The following is a 16351-nucleotide window of genomic DNA, read 5'->3' on the forward strand; positions in this document are numbered from 1 at the left end:
CCTTCCGTGTCTAAAAATGATAGCGTCCCACCAATCAGCAGTGAAAGCTTGCCAGTCACCCCCTCAGGAATTCACCCTAATTCTTTAAGATTAGAAAGTCCTTACTGAACAAATGTAAAAGACATGATGTTTGAGTGTAGGTCACAAGAATCCTTTAAGTACAGGGTTGGAAAAACAGCAAGATGAGTGAGGAGGAAGGCAGAGTTACAGTTCATTAGTATCACTTCACTTGTGCAAGTGTTCTGTCATGAATAAGGATCAAGTACTCTTTAAGTGCATGGATACGTATTACACAAGGGACCAGCCATGGATAAGAAAAGGTCGTTGTCCTGGTTTTGGCTGGGGTAGAGTTAATTTTCTTTCTAGTGGCTGGTATAGTGCTATGTTTTGGATTCAGTATGAGAAGAATGTTGATAACACACTGATGTTTTCAGTTGTCACCGAGTAGTGTTTAGACTAAGTCAAAGATTTTTCAGCTTCTCATGCCCAGCCAGCAAGAAGGCTGGAGGGGCACAAGAAGCTGGGAGGGGACACAGCCAGGACAGCTGACCCAAACTGGCCAAAGGGGTATTCCATACCATTATGATATCATGCCCAGTATATAAACTGGGGGGAGTTGGTCCGGGCAGGTGGATTGCTGCTCGGGACCTAGCTGGGCATTGGTCAGTGAGTGGTGAGCAATTGCATTGTGCATCACTTGTTTTGTATATTCCAACTCTTTTATTATTATTATTATTATTATTATTATTATTATTATTATTGTCATTTTATTATTGTTATTATTATCATTCCTCCTTTCTGTCCTATTAAACTGCTCTTATCTCAGTCCATGAGTTTTACCTTTTTTTTTTTTTTTTTCCCTGATTCTCTCCCCCATCCCACTGGGTGGGGGGGGAAGTGAGTGAGCAGCTGCGTGGTGCTTAACTGCTGGCTGGGGTTAAACCATGACAATGGTGGTAAGAAGGGAGGCTAGAAGGGTCATACAATAAATATAAACAACAGCTGCACACAAGTGCATTTTCAGCAGTTGAGAATGTAAATCTTAAGTGGTTGGTGTTCTGCATCCTAGTTGTAATCATTGTACCTGTTTCTGGTTCAGGATTTTGACCTGTTAACTTGCACAGACATTATGGGTTCCTCACTCTCTTTATTAGTAAGGCATAATTGTTAGCACACTCTGCTACAGCATTTGGGTTTTTTGTTGTTACTTAAATGTGCATATCAAATATAGCCCTAAGAACTTACTCCAAGATGTATTTCTTTATTCTACAGAAATCTGATGAGTCCTTGCCTCAAAGTACATCATAGATATATAAAATCATATTTCTGTGAAAATAATTTTTCTATAATTGAAAACTGTACTAATGGTTTGTAACTGCATTTTTAAAAGTTTGAAGGGATGGCTTTTGTTGCACCCTTTTCTTACAGTCTGCTTATTAAAATACGCCTATTGCTGATCTTGATGTTAAATTACTCATAATATATAGCATTGAGTTATAATTATCGGTTACTTCAATCCAGTAATACTTCTACTTTCATTTTAAATTGGAAAGCCGACTTGGTGAGAGTCTACTACTCTTTTTAGCACCACTAAAGTGCTGAAAATGTTACAGTACCTGAGGGAAGACAACAGAGGAAGAAAGTGTGCACTTCTGGTCCCTTCATCCAGAAAAGGATATGGTATAACTGCAAAAAGTTGTAAGAAGGGCAGTAGGGCTGAAGAGGGCTTCTGTGTGAGGAATTAATTGAGGAAGCCAAAACTGAAAAAGAGGTGACTGAGGTGAAAAGTATGACAGGGACTTATAAAATCATTTAATGGCATGGGGAGGGGTTGAATACTCGCTGCCTCTTCCAGCACAGCAGCTATAAGCTAACTGGTAGGAGCTGGGTTCAAAACAAACAAAAGGATGCAGTTTTTCATGCAACATGTATTTGGGCTATTCCCTTGCCAAGAAATATTGTGTATGCCAGAAGTTTACACTGTTACAAGGAGAGTCTGGACAAGTACTTGGAAGAGATCCATTGAAGGAAGAGGTGTCAGTAAATACACAGATTTCTTCAAGCTCACCAAATCTTCTGACTTGAAAGTATTTGGCTGTTGGGAGAGTGCAGAACTAGTATCATGTACACTTGCCCTGTTCTTACTCTCCCCTAGGTGTCAAGTTATCATAAGGCTGATGTTTTCTTTTGTGGGGAGAGTGGATAGGTTAATCGAGGTATTTTCTTACTCCAAATACATCATCAGGTAGCTGGTAAGCATGACACTGTTGTTGATTGATAAAGGCTGTTCCACAAAGGGAAGGGAGCCCACTTGCCCACAGCCAGGGCTGGGAAATGTCTCCCCTCTAGCAGTGGTCATCATGAGGGGCGGGACATATGGAATAGTTTTGTGGTGTCCTCAGCACTTGCACCATGAGAGTTGGAGGTTCAGTACTTCTACTTGTCCATTTCATCATGAGTGGACTTTCATTCAGAGAAAAGTCAGGTCGTGTGACTTCTGCATGGATTTGTTTCAATTCATTGACTTCTTGATGTAGATGCGGCTCTTCTCAGCTTCCTGCTGGTAGTTGTGGTTTTTGTATGGAAAAAATAAAGTCCTGTTCTCCCTCTTGTCTCTAAGATACAGTAGGTTCCTCCACTCGTGGCAGAAGCAGATCTTCACAAAGCATAGCTCAACCATCCTGTCTGACTCCGTAGTAACTGCACTGGCTAAGCACGCACCATCCTGGTGCTTTGGCATTGTTTTTCTATGGATGTTTTTTGCCTTAATCAGCTTCATGGTGAGATTTAAGGCAGTTAAAAGCAACAGTAGGTACATCCTTTTTCACTCTGTGATGTCTCCTATAAGCCACACATGTGGCTTGTCTCCCTTCCTCCCTCCCATAAAGCAACACCAGTGCTTTCTGCTACTAGTCAGGCCTCACACAGGCAGGGGTTCTTGTTGTCTGTTGCTCCAGCCTACTTTAAGGAGAAATAGAGCCCACCTGAAGTAAGGCCGTAGGCCTTTCTGCTCTGTAAGAGCATCTTGCTGCAGGTTGGGTAGCTCCAGGATGGTTGTGTTGACTGGTTATTGTAGGGTATGACCCTATCGAGAACTTGAGGCACCAGGTATGAATTGGCTGTAGAGATCCCCTCCCCAGCATGGCAGTGCCCGTGATACTGGGCTAGGCGGGCTCTTCCTCTCTTGTGCTCTTAAAGCAATCAGTTTTGTGAACTGATTAACTACGGTTAACACCGCGAGAAGAAACCCAGAATATGTTTAAGTGATGGAAGTCTGATGGTCTAGAGCTCCTTTGCTGTTAGCTATCCAGAAACTGGCTAAGTAAAGTGTGTTTGTTAGTGGTGGCTTTTATGTGTGAAGTGAATTAGACTAATTAAGAACATAAACTGAAAAAGTCAAATACAGATGCTCATTTACTTGGTCCTTAACACCAGTGCATTATGAATGTTCGTTCAGTGTTTTAATAATGCTGGCTTTGATTTGAAAGTAGAGGCCAGCATGTGTTTCAAGTCCTATAACATAGCGGTTTCCTTTTTTCACTCTAAACTTCTTATTTTAGGATTCTAAGTTATATTTTGCTAGACATTGCCAAAACCAATTATAATTAATTTTCCTACAGCTTCTACTGATATGAAAAAATCACCCTAAGATTGTTCAGGAAGTATTTACCTTCACTATTGAATTAAAAATGCTGAAGGAAATTCAGGAAACTGCACATTCTGTGAAGAAATCACTTTTACGGGAAATGTTGCAGCTATAAGCTTTGCTTTTGGAGAGAATATTTACTGTTTGATCTCCATCAGTTCAGGGTAAGACTTGGATGGGGGCAGATTTTATGATATTTATATACAGTGTCTTGCTCACTGGTTTTGAGGAGAGGATACTCAACTGGGCTGAAATCAACTAGGCTGGTCTGGCCCAGTACAGGAGCTGGAGGGTTTGTGTTGTCTTTAATGTGGGAAGGGGTTAGACGTCTCGGGTCTAATTCTCTGTTGAATCTAGTTTACCTTTGACACTATGCAGGTGTCCAGAAAAATACTACTTCGGGGGAAGAAATAGACTTCAGTCACATTTCTTAATGTTCTTTAAAATCTAATCCCTGCCCAGCTATGGAGAGAGGAAAGATACAAAGTCAGTGTGTGACCATTCTGTAGCAGTGATGAACATCAGTGACTTGGGAGGTGTTATTTGTTAGGAATCTTTTGGCTTCTTTTAATATGGTGGGGTTTCCTGCTTTCTTTGACGCAAAATATCTTGTAGAGAATAGATGTTTAGAACTTGTCATCCTGCAAGATGCTGGGAATCTAGCCTAGTTCAACAAAACCAGTTAACATATGCTTTTCTTGCAGGTTTATTTTTATTCTGTTGAAGTTAGTGGGATGGACATTTACTGTTAAGAGTGTACGAATGGGTAGAATGACTAAAAGCTGATAACAACCAAATCTTAATGTTGGGACTTCACTGTAAATGCCATTCCTCTTTTGGTACTAAACCTGAAAATCTTTAGAATAATACTGTCTATTTGACAGCCCAAGTGGTTTATGCAAGTATTGGTAAGTGACAAGTTGCTTAAGCCTCTGGCTCATGGGATGGGGTCTTAATTTACCATGTTTTAGTTTAATGGATAATTAAAACTAATTAAATCTTATGCAAAGCAGCCTGCCCTTTTTAGTTATTTGGCTAATTAGTGATGAATTTACCTGAGGGAACATTGTGGGTTTATTATCTAAAATGTCCAGGAAAAAAAAAACATATAAAGCCCGTATTTTCCGAGTTGCAGCAAACACAAGCTGCTTCTCTGCCAGTCCTACAGCTGAACTTTTAGTTTTCTCTGGAGGAATACTCTGTTTAAATTGACAGATTCTTGACCCCCCCCTTTTTATTATTCCTGTGCCTTTGTGAGTGGGAAGCGACCTAGGGTAATACTTAGCCCATCACTGAATTCACAGATGCCCTCCTCTTTCAGCCTAGCTACTGATGGTCTTCCATCCTGCAGAGCCACTTGTGTCACACTTGGGACGTAAGCTACATGATGAACTGCTCACCTTAGGCTTTTAGGTAAATCAAGACATATCATGTGTGACCAAAGGAAAAACTACAGCACAGCAGAGGGACGTGATCCCTTAGATTACCTTGTCTCAGTCACAGCTCTGCCAGACTGCTGCTCCTGTGATCAGTTGTACCCAGTGATCTTCACCATGTGCAGAGATTGCTGATGACTTCTTTCCTCTATAAAAAAAAAAAAACAAACAACAATCCAGAACGCCCCAATGCAGATAGCTTGCCAATTTGTGAGATGATTGATGGACTAAGCTACTATTTTTAATGTTTCTGCTACCTAGCAGAGTCTCGTAATGCTGTACAAAATGGTGTTTATTGGATGTTGACCAAAGGATAATGTGTCTGCTGCAATTCAAACTCTTGCCATAGACTAAGATTTCAGAATATGTGGTATCAATACTTTATTTTCCTATCAAGATTTCAATTCTTTAAAATACTGAGAAGGTGAAGTGGGGAGTTGGGACACACTCAATTATATAGTTTAAAGCAAAACAGCATAGTGAAAAGATAACCATTATGTGCTTCAACAGCATATTAACAGATCATCATTTGATGCCCAGATACATGAAAGCATAATAAGGCTGGAGCTCTTGCAGAGTGTAGCTCTGATAAATTTAACATGTGCTTCAGTTTCAAGGCTCGGTGGTTTTCACACAGAAAGACTATGCCTGTGGTGGTCTAGGAGTGAACATATTGTGTGGCTTCCAAGTGACTCAGCACTGTTCCACCAGCAGCGAAGTAGAACCAGAATTGCTATAATCATCCAGCAGAGGATCAGCTTTCATGGCACAATCTGTTTCTTTTCTCAATTACCAAGCGACATATAATAGGACTTAACAGGGAAAAAAGAGGAAGAAAAATAGCAGAACTGAAAAATTCTTGGCACTTCTGCAAAACTGGATTTTTCTCACTTTTTCAGTTTAAAGAGCAGTAAAAAAAACCTGTGTCATAATTTCAAGTAAACTGATAACTGTTTAAATGTCACTGACAGTTAATCAGATAAATTTTGCCATATTATCAATGTTACTAATTTTTATTTTCTCAAATTATAAGGTTGGTGGGTAAGATGTGAAGTCTAGCTGGCAGAGCAAGCTGTATGATGTGACTCGAAAAAGTTATCTATAGAAACTGTCCTCAGGTCATGGAGCTGTGAAAGCAAATATAAGTGTGTAGGTAATAAAGGTTAAGAAATGGTTTTGATATGCTCCTCTTCTAGCTGGGTTTGGGGGGGGTGTCTGGTTTTGTTGCTGAATGACTGGATTAGGCCTGTTGTGCTGTTCCAAGGCAAGTTCATAGTGTATGAAAGTCAGGGCTGTGAATGTACCTGTAGCCGTTGTCATCCAAGCTCAGTGAACTGGAAAGGTCGTGTGATGAGAGAAATGAGGTCAGGTTGAGAATTGGCAGCACTAAGGGCTCAAGCAAGAGCAGTGCAATGGCTGGACCTGCCTGTTAAAATGATTGATACACAGTGAGAGTAAAGCTTTCTAGTTGGACTTAACAATTCTACTAAGACAGTGGTCTTAGAAAAACAACTGATGGGATTGCTGATGTCATTCTTTTAAAAAAAAAAAAAATACTCACACTTTTTTTTTTTGAGCAGTTTTAACCAAATATAATCAGGCAACAAGCCAAAGATCTTTAGGTACTGTTTTTCTTTTCTGTGTTCTACAAAACCAGTTTTTAAAACCTTTTAAGTCTTACATGCCTAAGCAAATTTGTTTGTAATTGACCTGCTGTTGAACTGGGGAGAAAAAAGGCTTCTGGGCACAGCAAGTCAGAGAATAGCTAACAATATTAAGTAAGTAAAGAACATGCCATTTTGCTCTTTCAAGATACTATAATATAAAGCAAGATTGAGTTTGTTCAAGGTAATTTTCTAGTAATGAAGTGACTGCTAAAATTCGATCCTCTATTGTCACTTCCTTTTGTGAGTTGCAAATGCTTTTGGATCCTATTGTAGGTGAGCACTGATTAAACACTGATGCTAAGACAGCTTTTTCGGTATAATTACTACGGATATTATCAAAATACTAGCATATTGTAAATCTCTTTCAAATGCATTTATTCTAGAATAAAGATGCAGGAAGCAATACCAGTAATAATACTGCAAAATAACATTCTCCCTCATTAACTGAGCCCTTAATAGTGGGGGGGGGGTAGAGTCAATTAGGATCAGTGTAAATGTGCCTTTGTAGAGCTCTGTAAAACCAGGTCTTTTTGAGCGCTGCCACCTAATCAGCCTTTTACTTTCCCATCTTCTCTGTCTTCTACTTCAGCGGCACATGCCCTTCTGAGTTCTTCCCCTTTGAGTTGCTTGAGAAGTTATTCTTTTGGTTAGCCCCTCTTTCTTGTCCCTTCATCTGTCATTTTTGTCACAACAGGCTTGGAAATGTGTTTAAATACTGAAGCTGAATTACGTTTATACCTTTTGGTAAAAACTTGGGAGATAAGGGATCATTGGATTCTTTGAAACTCATTGTTACAGATATGTTTGTGCTGATGTCTAATATTTTTTTCCCAACTGTCTTTCAAAACAGTTACTTGTGACTTCTACCTTTTGTAGAACTCTAGTTTTCACACTTTTATATTAAATTGGTGACCATTTTAATTGGTTTTTTTTTTTACAAGGTCTGGTTTTCAAACATCCTCAAAAAAAAAAAAAGCTTGCCTCCAATCTTGCTACTGTTTTTAAAATGTATGCATGTAAAAAAAAAAAGTAATAATATACATGCAAAATTCCACATGTATCTTGGACAAATTTCTCAGTGAGGACCCGACATTGGTTTTACAATCAATATTTTTTTAAAAATAGAAACTTTGGCCAAGCTACTCTTCTCCTTTCATAGTGCTGAAAGTGTCAGCTTGAGCTACAGCCCTAATTTGGTCTGAAATGGGGTAATGTCATATATTTAAAAGTCTGTATGTGAAAAATGGTTTATTAATATGTCTGTTTTATTTCAGGAAGATGTGGAAACAGGAGTCCACCTTGATCCTGCTATCAAGGAAGTTCAGTACAATCCCACTTATGATACCATGTTTGCACCTGAGGTAAGAAACTATATTGATCTTTAGAGCAGAAATGCCTTTGGCTTAAAGGGCAGAAGTTCTATAAATCTCATATGAAATTCATGTAAGACATACCTTCTTTGAATGCTTGCTGTGTTTTGGAATCTAGTTTGGGCAAATAGAAAAAAGATTCTACACAGATGTGTTGGTATTTTTAGTGCTTGAATTTTAATATTCTGTATAAAGCTGTTCTAAGAAGAATCTTAAAGTATTTGTCAGAATTATAGCTATGGAAATTAAAAATCAAGCTAGGAAAATAGCATTATAGAGGTGTTGAGTAAAACATGAACTGCATTAAAGCAGTCTCTTGCTATTTATTTTCACATTTTTGCTATTTACTCATTGTGCTACTTAGAGAAAAATGAATGGTTGTAAGTCTTGTGGATATATGGCTTTTAAGAGGAGGATTTAAAATTAAAATCCAAGTACTTTCAGTATAACTATTCACATCAGTGTTAAGTATTTTAGTAACTTAAGCTATGCTAAATGTGTGTAGTGAAAAAACATTTTAGGCTGAATTTGGACTGCCTGGTGCCATGTGAACCACTATTTTATTATAACTGACAGGCTATCTGAAAGATAAAAATAGCTGCTCAAACATTTAGCTTTTTTCAGTATTTAACTTCTTTGTACAGTTTGTCTTCTGTTATACCAGGGATTAGCATTTTAGGTAGACAAAGGCTACATCCATCTGAATTTTCTACATTAGTTATGCTTTATGTTTAGAAAACCTTCTGTGGAACCACATAAATTGGTGTTCTCATGGCAAGCTTGCATTTTGCAACATACCAAAGCCATGAAGTGTGAGAGCAAAAATACTAATTTAAACTTACTACAGTGTTACTTTGTGTATGTGTTTTAGTTAGGGAAGCCTAATGCAGGACAGTCTCGGGTGTCCGCAAAGATGGCTGACAAGCATAGGGCTTACAATTAAGTTTAGTCTGGTATTAGTCTCAGTGTATTACATTTGTTTGTATTCACTGTTCTTTTCCCTAACCATGGTATGGTCAGGAAGACTGGCATTTGTCATCTCACAAGAAGAAAAGGAAGGCAGGGTTTCATAAGTGTATTTCCTGGAATAATACGACAAGTCCCCAGCTGCTTTTTAAATGCATGAAAGTATTGTTGGCAGTGTAATTTCTGTATTAAGTACATGAGTTTAGTAGGACCTGATATCTCTTTCTTGATATCTCCCCCTTACAAGGGACAGTATGCTGTGGTTTTGTCTTCTGAATGCTTGTACTGATCACATACTGAATGGCAGTGGTTTGTGTCAAGTAGTTGATATTGATTTGTCCTCTGTACCAGTAATACAGGCTAGAAAGTTCAGTCATGAAACAAGCTGTTCAAAGCAACTGTGTAAGCGATTACTGTGTAAAATAACAGACTTCAGTAGTCATAAAGAAATATAAAGTTGAAGTGACTTTTGCGTTACAGTTTTTGAAAGGTCTCTATTTTGTTTTTTCCTGAAAAAGTACACGCACATAAATAAGAAATTAGTAATTCTGATATACTTTCTTTTAACATTGTTGATGTAGTTTGGACCAGAAAACCCATTTAGGACTCAACAAATGGCTGCACCTAGAAATATGCTTTCTGGATATGCAGAACCAGCTCACATTAATGATTTCATGTTTGAACAACAAAGAAGAACATTTGCAACCTATGGTAAGTCCTTAACAGTGGAATTCACCTCCATCTTTATTATGCCTGGACAAAACAAGTTGTTCTTTATAGAACAGTTAATAGGACTGCAAGTTCTGTAAATTGCTTTTTAACACACTTAATAAAATGGGGCAAGGTCTTTGAGAATCCATACAGCTGGAGATCGTAGTATTTATTTGGGAAATCTCATTTTGTAATTCCCTTTGAAACTGTAATCAAGTGTATGACCTCCTACCAAACCCTTCTTAATTAATCCTTCCATTAGTTGCATCAGTGTAGAAAACAGAAATCAGAATTTCACACTTTTAATACGACAAATAACTGTAGATCTGTTATGCAAATAGATTCTTTCATGTGATTCTAACTGAAGGTAGCTCTCTGAAAACCAAAAAGAACGCTTACTGAGTTGTGAGGTTCTTCAGAGTGGTTGCCTCTAGATACAAGCTGAATGAACAGGAATTGAAAAAGTGGGAATACGTTGCTAAAATAGTCTTAGCAAAGACAGACCCAAAGAACTCGATATTGGTGGTCATTACAGTTGCTGCTTTCTCATCTTGAAGAACCTTTTCACTTGTAAATAGTTGCATTTGAAAAATGAAACATTTGAGTTTTGGAGAGGCTTGAGTTTAAAATAGACTTTTTATGGATTGTAAGAAAAGTGGATTTTTTTAACAGGGGAAGCATGGAAAGACTATGGATTCTAAGCATTCTTTTGGACATGTTTGAAAGAACAAAACTGCCGTGTATTACATATAACAGTGGTTAGTTTTTCTTCTGTGTTTTGTTGTAAGCTTTCATTTCTGTTTTAAACTTGACTACAAGTGCTTGTCTTGCAAATACGAATCTTTGTTTTCAAATGAAGTATCGCTTTATATTCTTCAAATTCAGTCTGTTAGGCAAGTTCTGATACTTCTGTGTAAACTTAGTGTCGCAACACTCAACTTTTTGCACAACACACTCGCGTCTGTCTTTATTTGTATCTACATTCAAAATACTACTCCCTGCAAACTGTCATGCCTCAAAATCACCTCCCTACACACAAGTCCCCTTAAATTCATTAGGGATTTATGCATGCATGAATGCACTTACTGCATTCTATGATGGATGAGATTGGGACTTTATTGCTAACATCTGTGAGAGCCATTTATTACAGTGAAACCTGGAAGAAAAAATTACCTACAGAGACTGTAACATCCTCAGTTTCTCTTTATATTTGGGTTTTATTAGAGGTTTTCCCGTAAATGTTAAAAATTGAAATATATTTAAGACAGGTTTTTTTCTTTTACAGTTTTAGCTAATAGGTACTTTTCACTGAGTTGTTAGGATGTGGAATATAAGCAAAATGCCAATATTAAGAAATGGATGTCTAGTTCCATAGCATAACTTTAACTTACTTGACAGCAATTTTGACGTTAGAACTTGCCAGACAATGCAGGTAGGAGCCTACTCAGGATCTGAATAGACAGATTAGAATTTGTTCTGTGAAATTAATGTTGCATTGTGTGGATTGTGCATTTTTGTGTGTGTAAAATAGATACTGGAAAAAAGGGTCTGTAGGCATATAGTGTTTGGTTGGGGGGTTTTTTGTTTGTGAATTTTAGTTTGGGAGAGGACAGAACAAGTAAGTCAACTCAAAGCTCCTACTATTGGTTTATATCATCAGTGTACAGCAACTGCCTTGAAAGCTGTATTACAAGAGAGTATAAAAATACATTTTTAAGACTGATAACATTGGCAACTGTGCAACTATCATGTTCAGCTTTCTAGAAAGGTTCAACAGATAGTGATCTGGGTAGGGTGAAAATGGAGCTATGAAAAGGCTGAGATATAGGCAATTTAAACTGCAAGAACAAGCACTGAGAAGCTGAAGTTCAAGCTAGCAGATGCGGTAAATGAGCATGATATCCGGGCTCACTAAAAGGCCTGTTAAAAACAGTACTTCTTTAAGTTGTCAAAAAGTTGTCTATTAAAAAATTCAATATTCTCTTTTCCATTTGGAAGGATGTAATATCTTCTCAGAAAAGACCAAGTATAAAAATGCAAGTGTAATTGCTAGGCATAAATCTACGTCATACATGTTTTTAATGACAAAGTCATAACATATTGGAAGAACAGAGAGTACACTTCTTAATTAAAAGCTGCAGATCTTGAGACCTCTGGCCTCTTAGGCTGTTTAGCACCATTGTGCTAAGGCAGGAGATCTCAAACAAATCTGCAATGGCTAGCATGTAGATAAGCAGTGACTATAAATGAAGGATGAGTGTGGTACAAGACAGAGAGGATAGTAAATGAGATCATGTATCCAAAACAGCTCAACTGCTGCAGAGTCTTTCAAAACAAACAAAAAAAGTCTTATAGGTCATCTTGAAAATCAATACATATTCAGTGAGAAACCTATATATTAATTACAAACAAAACGCAAGTATTTTTTGGCAGTCTTTCTCATCTACTTCTCTTGTAATAAATATTTACTGTTGAAACTACTTTTTCCTTGTGATGCTTGGATAGCTCAGAACATCCATGCTGTCATTGACTGAGGGTCCTTCCAGCCCTTTATCCTATTAGACAGGTGGGCAGCAATGGGTACCTAGTAAGGAGTAGAAGAAAGAAGCAAGCAAATAGTGATAATATGCAGTCTCTCAGCCAAGGGCAATGTCTCTCTATTTATTAATTTTCAGGGAATTTGGGGGGTTTGTTTTTGACAAATTTGTCCAGCTGCTTCTTGAACCCATATAATTTTTCTGTGTACATAGTAACCTATTGCAGGCAGTTCGTCAGCTTACCAGCACCTTGTGTGAGGAAGTACCTCTGTTTTGAACTTGCGGAACGTAACAGCCTTCTGGTTTGCCTTGATATCCCCTAGCCTCTTGTGTTGGAAGACACAATGAGCAGTCACTTCTTATTCACCACTTCTGTGTCATTCCTTATTTTATAGATCTGGGCCATAACTTCATTTCAGTTTGCTTTTTTTCCACCAGAAAAGATCTGGTCAATCTTCTTGTTCCTCTTGTTCCGTGCCTATGACTGTGCTTGTTTCTCATTTATGTCTCTGCTAGCTCCACTGTATCATTCCCAAGATGAACAGCAAATCTGTGCACAGTGTTTAAACATGTCATCTTATCGTGAATTTGTTCGGTGGCTTAATAAAGCCAGAGGCTTTTTCCCTTCAGTTTCTAAGAATTCTTAACGTTGCATTTTTCTCTACGACCTTGGGTAACTTTGCAAAAGCTACTTGCTCCCTTTTTCCAGATCATTTACAATATGTTGAACAGCATGGACCTGAGCATGGATTCACCAGCACCTTTCCTGTGCTGTGGAAACCAACCATTTATTCTTGCCAGTGTTTTAATAACTTTTTATCAATTGACCATGTAAAGACCTGTGGGGTTTTTAAAGTGTCTTTGAGGCATCCTGTAATACGTCTAACTCAGTTTCGTAAAGGTATGCAACATCAACCAAGCTTTGCTCATTCACATGATTGTCACCTCAGAAAAATTCCGGAGGTTTTGTCATTGAAATTTACCTGTACAGAAAGCTGTGTTATCTGCTCTGCTGCAAAATATAATGCTCATCCAAGTGCTTACTCATAGTTTTCTTTATTATAGTTTCTACTGCTTGAAAATTCTAACCATACAAATGTCTGACTGGCTGACCTGTAGTTCCCCAGATCTCTGAAGCACCTTTTGAAAGTTGGCATCATATTTGATATGTTCCATTTCTGTCATATTGAGACGATATTAGGCAAGAGTTTTTTCACTGTGTTTCCGCTTTAGATCTCTTGGATGACTGCCATCTGGTCCCCGTGTTTTGTTACCACTTATTTGACTCTTTAGTCTCCTGACATTTCACTTTGAGGTAGATATTTTGTCACATTACCCATAAAGAAAGGTTCTGGCACAGGAGCCTGCCCAAGCTCCTCCATAATGAACATGTGTTTTAAAAAAGCTCACTGATGCTCTCTTTTCGTTCCTTGATCATCTGTTGACCCACATGCTGCCTGGTATGCTTTCTGCCCCTGCAGTTTTTGAGAAAGGACAAGTGTTAGTTTTTATACCTTATGTGATTTTCTCCTCGCGTGTGGTTGGGGGGTTGCTTACTGTAGTGTTTACTTTGCTAGAGTTTGGTTCTTTGTATTTTTCACATTTGGATACAACTTCAGCTCTTTGAAGAATAGTTCCTTATTTCTAATAGTTTCTCTTTACATACTGTTCAGCTGTGCCCACTTCCTTCTGGTCCCTTTAAAGACGTCTTTTAATAGCTGGCAGGCATTAGTTCTTTTTCAACTACATGATGTCTTTGAAGTGTCCCTGCATTTGGAAGAGGCTTTACCCTTTAGTCCTCACTTTTTGTTCCTCTTTAATATCTTCTTTACTTAATATAGCCCTCCTGTTTTGAGATTGAGATCATTGTAGTAAATGTTTTTATGGCTTTCTTTGCTTCCTCAACAATGTTGATTTATACTGCATTATGGTCATTTGTAAAATGTGTATCCTTAGAAAAAATGTCTTAAAATCAGGTTTCCTGCATTGCTCAATTGGCTTTTTTTCATGTGAATCTCTAACATGACTGCTTCATGGTGCAAGTACATTGTGTAAAAATGCTGGTTTCATCACATCTTGGTGTGAGATTTGCACAGTCTACTACAGGGAGCTGACTAAAATATGTCATTATTACTGTGCTGCTTTACCTAGCACCTGTTTAATCTCTGTTACCATTTCATGGTTATTGCATCTTCTGGCTGAACGATCAGTTAGGGAGTCCTGGCAACTATACTCACCACTGCTTAAACCTGGAATTTCAGTCCAAAGGATCCTTTAATGCTTGTTAATGCTATTAACTTGTTAATCTGATTTGTCTTGAAGCTTTCTGTAGCATACCGCATTTTTTTCCCCACTGGTATGACTACCTTATTTCTGTATTCTTTCTGCCTGGTAAAGAGTGTATTCTATCCAATTATGTCAGTATTGTCCTACCAATTATGTTTATGAATTTAAAACAAGATACTTCAATTTCACTATGTATTATTTTTAGCCTCTGCCATTTTATATACATGCTTGGGTTTTCCATTTCCCTGCCCTCAGGTTAAATAGGTTTCTGTGCTTATTGCTATCCCTGTTATCTGAGGTTTCAGATTTCTGTGCTACCTTTTGCTTAAGGATATGGCTTTAAGATTGTGTGTCATTCCAAATGGCTTACTTTTCTTTAACTATTGGCTATCCCCAACTATTTAATCAAAAAGCACTCTTTGAACCTTCTCAGTACCAACAGCCTTTTAAATCTTGATGAGACCTACCCATCTCAGTAAAGTTCCCTTCATTCCAGGAGTTTGGAGAGATAAAGTTGACACAGGCACTGGAGATGTTTTCCACATTGGGGTTAAGATCTGCAGCTTTTCTTTGCAGTAAACAACCTCTTGAGAATGAGCTGCCCTTCCAGAATATATTTTATACAAATTCAAAAATACCATAACTTAATTGAGTCACTTTTGTACTGTTCCTCAGTCCGTGGAAAACTGAGGAAGAGCATGCTGAATGCAAACCTCAGATCTCTGACAGGTCAACTGGACCTCAGCTTCTTTATCAAGAATGTCTCTGTGATACTAGCATGTGGAAGTAGTCAGGTATCTGCTGCTGTCTTTATTCCTTAGGATACAAAACATTGTTGTTGGGGCATATAATATACAAAAGGGAAAGCCAAATCTTTGACTGCTCTAGTCATTCTCCTTCCTAGACACTGGATTCTTAAGCTGTCATTTCCTCCCTGATGCCCAAGAGGTGGTGAATCCTTGTTATTGTGAATGCAAACCTGCTTCTCTTGCCTCCAGAAGAGTCAGGGGATATGCTGGTCCTGTATCCACAGACAACAACTTGAAACGAGTGATCTAGTCTCAGATCACTTGAGTGAGAATTGCTTCAAGGTCATTCCTATTTTTATACTATTCTGCACAGTTTTAAAATCTACATAAATATTGTAGTTGTACCTCTTTCACAAGTGTAATAGTTGGGATTTTATTGATACCACACTGAACCTTCTGTGCTGCAAATTTAAACTATTTCTCATATTCCCTTCAGCAGCACTATCAAGCCACAGGTCATTCTTGTCTTTAATGTTTCGCGTATTGAAACTACCTTTGGGTCCATCCGTTTTTTGCCTTTTGTCCTTCATCTCTCTTTAGACTGACAAGGATGTTTCTTCAATCTTTTCTAGGCCTTTTCCCCATCCCGATGGTTTTTTTTTTTTCTGTTACTGTCAATTTTTATCTAAATTTTTCTTCAAAATACATTGCTTAAAACTGCACATGCCAATCTAGATTAGGCCTTGATTGTGCTGTTCCATGTTTTACATAGTTTTTGCTTTGCAATAAATCTCAGGTTTCCTTTTTTTTATTATTTTTTTTCCTCATTGGTGTCAGACTTGTGAAGTGTATCAACACCACTACCCTTGCAGCCTGTATTTTTTTTTCCCCTGTACCTAATCAGGTTTTTTCTTCTTTTTTTTATTTGTCATTAAGCATGTCTTTGCTGAAGTGAAATATTTCACACTTGTCTTTGCTGTCAG

General features: G+C 37.9%; 1 protein-coding gene across 1 annotated transcript in view; it reads left to right on the forward strand.

The window, feature by feature from the left end:
• Positions 1 to 16351, forward strand: part of CDC40 (cell division cycle 40) — a 41136-nt gene that overhangs the window by 1802 nt on the left and 22983 nt on the right. The window contains exons 2-3 of the mRNA XM_052781256.1: positions 8024 to 8110; positions 9667 to 9796. Of these exons, the coding sequence (XP_052637216.1) occupies positions 8024 to 8110; positions 9667 to 9796 (217 nt within the window). The remainder of the gene's footprint in view (positions 1 to 8023; positions 8111 to 9666; positions 9797 to 16351) is intronic.

The sequence above is a fragment of the Harpia harpyja genome, chromosome 3 (assembly GCF_026419915.1).
Source record: "Harpia harpyja isolate bHarHar1 chromosome 3, bHarHar1 primary haplotype, whole genome shotgun sequence".
Classification (NCBI taxonomy): Eukaryota; Metazoa; Chordata; class Aves; order Accipitriformes; family Accipitridae; genus Harpia; species Harpia harpyja.